General features: G+C 33.0%; 3 protein-coding genes across 9 annotated transcripts in view; 1 reads left to right on the forward strand and 2 right to left on the reverse strand.

The window, feature by feature from the left end:
* The window catches only part of LOC108689276 (PCTP-like protein), a 3,176-nt gene extending 2,241 nt beyond the window's left edge, over nucleotides 1–935 (reverse strand). For 2 of the 3 annotated variants that reach the window (XM_018196000.1, XM_018195997.1), the window contains exons 1-2: nucleotides 421–935; nucleotides 104–236 (exon numbers count right to left, since the gene is read on the reverse strand). The gene's annotated coding sequence lies outside the window, so the exon portion shown is untranslated. The remainder of the gene's footprint in view (nucleotides 1–103; nucleotides 237–420) is intronic. The other variant, XM_018195999.1, reaches the window with a different exon arrangement.
* Nucleotides 936–2,801: 1,866 nt separating this feature from the next.
* Nucleotides 2,802–4,567, forward strand: LOC108689186 (succinate dehydrogenase assembly factor 2, mitochondrial-like). 5 transcript variants are annotated; one of them, XM_018195845.1, is made up of 4 exons: nucleotides 2,803–3,014; nucleotides 3,337–3,488; nucleotides 4,036–4,320; nucleotides 4,380–4,567. In XM_018195845.1, the coding sequence occupies exons 1-3, from the start codon at nucleotides 2,982–2,984 to the stop codon at nucleotides 4,304–4,306; spliced, it is 456 nt and encodes a 151-aa protein (XP_018051334.1). In that variant the 5' UTR covers nucleotides 2,803–2,981; the 3' UTR covers nucleotides 4,307–4,320; nucleotides 4,380–4,567. The 5 variants fall into 5 exon arrangements, with proteins under 5 accessions (XP_018051337.1, XP_018051334.1, XP_018051335.1 ...); XM_018195846.1 differs by having other exon boundaries at nucleotides 4,386–4,567; XM_018195848.1 differs by having other exon boundaries at nucleotides 2,802–2,879; nucleotides 4,036–4,567.
* A 111-nt stretch (nucleotides 4,568–4,678) lies between these two features.
* The window catches only part of LOC108689157 (Bloom syndrome protein homolog), a 7,390-nt gene continuing 6,073 nt past the window's right edge, over nucleotides 4,679–5,995 (reverse strand). Inside the window, exons 13-15 of the mRNA XM_018195805.1 lie at nucleotides 5,596–5,920; nucleotides 5,354–5,522; nucleotides 4,679–5,193 (exon numbers count right to left, since the gene is read on the reverse strand). Coding sequence (XP_018051294.1) covers nucleotides 5,049–5,193; nucleotides 5,354–5,522; nucleotides 5,596–5,920 — 639 coding nt within the window. The 3' untranslated portion in view covers nucleotides 4,679–5,048. The remainder of the gene's footprint in view (nucleotides 5,194–5,353; nucleotides 5,523–5,595; nucleotides 5,921–5,995) is intronic.

Below are 5,995 nucleotides of genomic sequence, written 5' to 3' on the forward strand. Positions count from 1 at the left end.
ATATAGATAGATAGATATTTATAAAAAAGATTACCTCTCCTTTTCAAAATTTTTTCCACACACACACACACATACACACACACACACACACACACACACACACCTGATTTTTGTAGAAGCTTATCAATAGGAGGACAAGACTATCATTTTTTTATTCATTCAATTTATAATATATCTGTAAATCTGCACATGGCATGTTATTTAAAGAATATTCCAACATTCTTCCTATGTTCCATCTGCAAGAAAAAATTATTTTTATTACAATATATTACACAGAGTTTAAAGATTTAAAAGAAAAAGAAAGAAAAATAAAGAATGAAGAAAAAAGAGAAGACAAGAGAAGAAAAGAGAAAAGAGATGGGAAGAGAAGAAAAAGAAGGAAAGAGAGAAAAGAAAAAGGTAGAATAAGAATACATGTACATGCATGCTTCTATCGTAGTCCATCACTTTCCCATTTATGGTCTGGAAGGAGCTGGTGATCAAGTCATCATACATTTTGTTTAAAAGCTCGTTATCGCAGGTGATAAAGATTCGAGGTAATTAAATGTTGAGATGGTTTTCGAACATGTCTCGCCAACGAGCTACGATGTGTTACTTTCAAATGGCACATACGAGCTAAATATGTCGCTGACAACATCGAGAACGGATGATGCGAGCGAACTCGTATGTTTCAATAACCACGCGGTAACATATTTTTGAGCAACTGATTTGAGCACTAATCTTTTTATACTTGAAACCCGACTTTGAATATACAAACGCAATTATTTTACCGTTGTTTACTCGGAGGTGTAAAAGCAAACAGCTGCATACTCATTATTGTACGTGTGCCATCAAATCATGGTGAAAATTTCAGATTTGTTGTTGGATGCTATCATCGTTGTGATTCACAAGCCTTCAACTTTGGCACATCGATGTCAATAGTCGGCTTGTCATTATCAGCTGATGAAACCATTGATTTATAAAGTTCATCCAGATGCGCAACTGCTCACTGAGCTCTGCTGAGGGAGCTCCGCTCTTCAGGGAGCTCTTTCATCTGATTGGTCTATATTTTAGGATCTAATAGAATAATCCAATCAGATGAAAGAGGCGGTATCTACGGCTGCAATCCACTTCTTCCAAATGCTCTGAACGCTCCAATTAGCTCCATTATTATTTCAAATGCTACAATTGCTACGTAAACGTTCCAGCTAACGTTTCTTGTATTCTTAAACGGGGAGCACAGATTCTTAGACCCAACGTCCACGATGCTAGAAATCGATTCGAGTTCTCGGATCGAGAAATGTGTAACCAATCAACTTGCCGGTTTTTCATAATCTGATTGGCTACACATTGACTTTCTCAATCCGAGAACTTGGATCGAGTTGTAGCATCGTGGACATTGGGCTTTAGGCCGAATCAGACTATACATTAAAGATTGAGATTAAAGATTAAAAATTGAAATTTCACCAATGAGAACAAAGAAGTTTTGGCTCCTCTCTGATTGATCAAACTTCAATCTCTCCATCTTCAATTTCATTTTTCAATGCATAGTCTGTAGTCGATTCCGGCTTTTCATAACGCATAACTCCATATTCAGAATGGGCTTCTATCTCTGAAATTCTATAGTATGCGTAACGTAAATTATAACATGTTAGCGCGCTAACATTGTTGTAAGCGTGATCTGAATACGAGCCACTGCATTTAAGCCTTTGGGTCAACGCATTGCTGCAAACACTTTGAAACATTTTTTAATTGGTCAGTTTATAAAATTCTTTCTTCTAATTGGTCCATCAAATGCTTTAAAACATTTATAGCAACACTTTAATCACAATAATACTGAACGTACTCCTTGAGTGTACCCATTTATCCCATTATATATAATATAATGGGGTACACTCAAGGAGTATGTTCAGTATTATTGGCTCCTTGGCATGCTAGACGCGGAAACGCGTTGAAATGAAACGCGATAACCAATGAACACATTAGGAGCTGTAAGCTTATTGGCTACCGCCAAAAGCTTTGACGCATTTTGTCGCGCGGCAAACGTTTCCGCGTTCAGTGTGCAGAAACCATATGACCGCTCATTGAGCTCTTGTCTATTTAGTATATATTTGTACATCATTAGTATATATTTGTACTAACTGGGAATTGGGAATATCCCAATCAGCTGCAAGAGCTCACTGGCGCTCAGTAAGAGATTGTAATACTGAATGCACTCATTGAAGTATGATGGAATTGGTTAACTGGAATGAGGGTTAACGTGGCGGTACTGAACATAGAGATGGTAGTGAGGTTCAGAAGCTAGAAGTTCTGCTGCGGAGCAATACAGAATCTATCTTGATGAGGAATTTGGAAAGGCCTACATTATGAACAATTTTTTCAAGCCAAACCATGATTCAATAACACTTTTTCAAAAGAGAGGAAATTGTCTTAATCAACCGTGCAAACCATTACAGCTTCACTACAGCTTTCAGAGAAAAAAATATTGTTGCAACTAAGGCTGTCCCTGCAAAGATCCTACTCAGGATATAAATCACATTATTTTCTCATGTCCGCTCATTTCTCCTAAAGATGACAAACTTATTACATATATTAATAGTTTTTATTCATACGCATCCGTAAGTCCTAACTTCCCCCTCTTCAAAAACTCTTTCTCTAAATTATATCGTTTGCTTTTATCATTTCTCAAATCAAACAACCTCAACATTTAAAACTCCCCAGCCGGGCTCGCTCTCACGATCACTCTGGGAACTTTTGCCATATATGGAGCTTATGCTTCCCTCTTAACTTGATCGATTACTCTATGCTACTTTCGAGTCCCGCCGTCTCCGGCAGCAATTTCTGATTCTGGCCATATCGACTCAACTTGTAGTCGGAGTCAAGATATTATTATTATGATAGTAAGGATGAATGTCATTTCTCTTATATATGGGACTCTACTTTTTCCGTAATTGCAAGGTTATATTTGTTGTATTTGCACGATTTCCACGATTTATTCGATAATGAATATTGTATACAGTCGTGTTACATCTCGCGTAAGTTTGGAGATATTGAATAAACAAACGCGTGGATAAATTACAAACTAATACAAAACTAATAAGTTTTTTATCTTTAATTGAATAACTTAGAAATATGATAATAACATAAAGTATAGACGATAGAAATCAATACTGGTTATCAATTAACGCAATTCTTAATATTAAATATATAAACCTTAACCTTGAAAACACGTAAATAAAGTTTTTTATTAAATATGTAATTACACACACACACACACACACACACACACACACACACACACACACACACACACACACACACATATACATAAATAAATAATACTTCTCTCTCTAACAGATTGGATCGCTTATGAGAGATGTGTCAATATATAGTTGTAAGCGAAAAGACAATTTTCAAGATAATAATTTAATTCATCCGGAAGGTCGAGAGCCCGATATTCCACATTATGTGGAACGAGAAGGAGAAAATGCCAATCTCAAACGAGCACGGTATCATTCAAAATTTTTTTACAATCTATAGTATATATCTAATAGTTCTACCGATTCTAATCTAAAGATACTAGTCGATTCTACAATGAGTCGGTAGTAATCTTAAGTCTTATCAGTGAATCAGTAAAGCTGACTAATTTAATTGTAAGACTACTGATTTTCTTAAGATTAACCAAATTTGACTTTATTTTTTCCCATTAGTCGAGCTAAACGACTCGCTGTACAACTAACGACTAGTGTAGATGCGAAAAATCATAATCACTAATTTAGGTTAAAACTGGTTAAGATTTCCGACTACTGATTCATTGCAGAATCAGCAATAAACTTTTTTCGACCTTGTTTGTATTGTGCATGTTATAATGTTTTTTTACAATCTGTAATAAAACTGTAATATATAACTGAATTAAGATTTACTTAATATCATATTTTGTCATAATTATTTATGCAAATACATTTACAATTGATTTGCAAATAAAATTTTTTGTTGCAAATAAAATTTTTGTTCTCATGACGAGACTCATTCTATTATTTTTCATTGTCAATTTAGATTGACATATCAATCTCGTAAACGTGGCATGTTGGAAAATGGTATACTTCTTAGTACTTTTGCAAACAAATATTTGAATACGTTTGATGATAAACAATTAAGATTATATGATCAACTTATAAATTTACCATCCAACGATTGGGATATATTCTATTGGGCGACTGGTGTCAAACCAACTCCACCTGAATTTGATAATGAAGTGATGGACTTACTGAAAAATCATATTAAGAATGAAGATCGACAAGCTAGGATAATGCAACCAGATTTATAAATAATATATTATAGGTATGTTTTGATATTCGCAGTACTGAAAGTCTATAGTCCACATAACTTATACTGTATAGTTTCAGCACTGGCGCAGTGTAGAATCCTCTAGGGACTCTATACTTCGGAATTCAATATTAATATAGCAACAGCATTAAAAGGACCTAACCTAATGTATACTTAGTAGATATAATAATCTAGATTTTGAATATAAACCTGTATTAATTTTAAGTACAAATCATGATAAACAATAAAGAATTATTGAAAACATCATTTGTAACAAATTTTTAGGTAATTCTATTAGTGCATACATCTATTTTAATTTTATTTTAATTTTAAGACACTGATGAAGGACTATATTTATATAATTTATCCAATATTTAACAAAATCACGTCTTAACAATATTTTATTACGAAAGACTTATTTCACATACATGTTTGGTGATTACTTGGATACAAAAATGAATTTACAATGCTTATCAAATTCGTTCAATAAAATGTCTAAATGTCATACAGAATTTCGGATATCACCTATCCCAAGCGGGAGTATCTCCATTTGCGATCCATGTTGCGATCGACAGTCACTCGTAAAAATCGATGCCTAGAATCTTTCCACAAACCGAGTGCTGTGAGAGATTTCTGATTAATCACATGGTCATACGACTTTCACCTCTCCCAACATATATACAAGAATTGTGTGATATATACTATTGCAAATGCCATAAATAATTTGTAATTGAAAGAATTAATCAAACAATATTCATATATCTGTTAGGATTTGCCAGATACTGTTTACTTTGACTGAAACTTGCAAGTCCTACTGTCTTTTTTGTAGTATTATATTTTGTTGAACCTTTTGATGAGTTTCTCAATGAACTTTTTCCCCTTCTTGCACTACAAATGTAAAAATATATAATTATGTATAAAACTTATGAATCCTTTCTAAAACATATGTGTGCACGCGTATTTTTTGCTAATTAATATAACCATTATGTATATTGTATATAACGAGAAAAATAACATATGCACACATATATATTTATTTTTATATTACCTGAAACCACCTCGTTTATATTTTTTATTAGTACTATTAGATCTATTGCTCATCTTTCGTTTCTTGCTATTATTAGTATTATTGCTATAAGAATAATTAGAATCATTGTCATCCCAGGTGCTATCATTATCATCATTATTCTTATCTTCATCATTTACATTCAACAATTCTAAAAAAAATAATAGAATAATCAATAAAGTATTACTTTACACAAATTATATGCAAGTTATATGTAATCATACCAGTTTTTTCTTTCGCGTATTTCTGCGTAATATTTAAAAGAGCTTTGCCATATTTAACAAAGTTAGCCTTAGTGACGTGTGGTATTTGTAACATGGATTCTTCGGTTTCTGGTAAACGCTGGCTCATAGCTCTGACAGCTACCATATTCATAATAGAAGAAGCAGAAACATCCAACGTACTAGCGATACCTCGTATTATCATCATCAACTCGGCATAGCAATTATCTTGCAATTCTTTTATAATACTATCGACTTTCTTTGTAACTGTTGAAACTGTAGCTACACCACTAGTAGATTTATTCGATTGTCTCGTTGGGATTTGTACCTTTTTAAGATAAAAATACAATAAAAAGACAGAAAAATTTTCCTATATATTCTAATATATATATATATATATATA

Source organism: Atta colombica, unplaced genomic scaffold (genome assembly GCF_001594045.1).
Source record: "Atta colombica isolate Treedump-2 unplaced genomic scaffold, Acol1.0 scaffold261, whole genome shotgun sequence".
NCBI classification, from domain to species: Eukaryota; Metazoa; Arthropoda; class Insecta; order Hymenoptera; family Formicidae; genus Atta; species Atta colombica.

Excerpts from the sequence above, each read along its gene's own strand:
- LOC108689186 (XM_018195845.1), top strand. The coding sequence starts at position 2,982 with ATGAATATTGTATACAGTCGTGTTACATCTCGC. Across the intron at positions 3,015-3,336 it reads ACAGTCGTGTTACATCTCGC|ATTGGATCGCTTATGAGAGA; the intron begins GTAAGTTTGGAG and ends TCTCTCTAACAG. Across the intron at positions 3,489-4,035 it reads GCCAATCTCAAACGAGCACG|ATTGACATATCAATCTCGTA; the intron begins GTATCATTCAAA and ends TTGTCAATTTAG.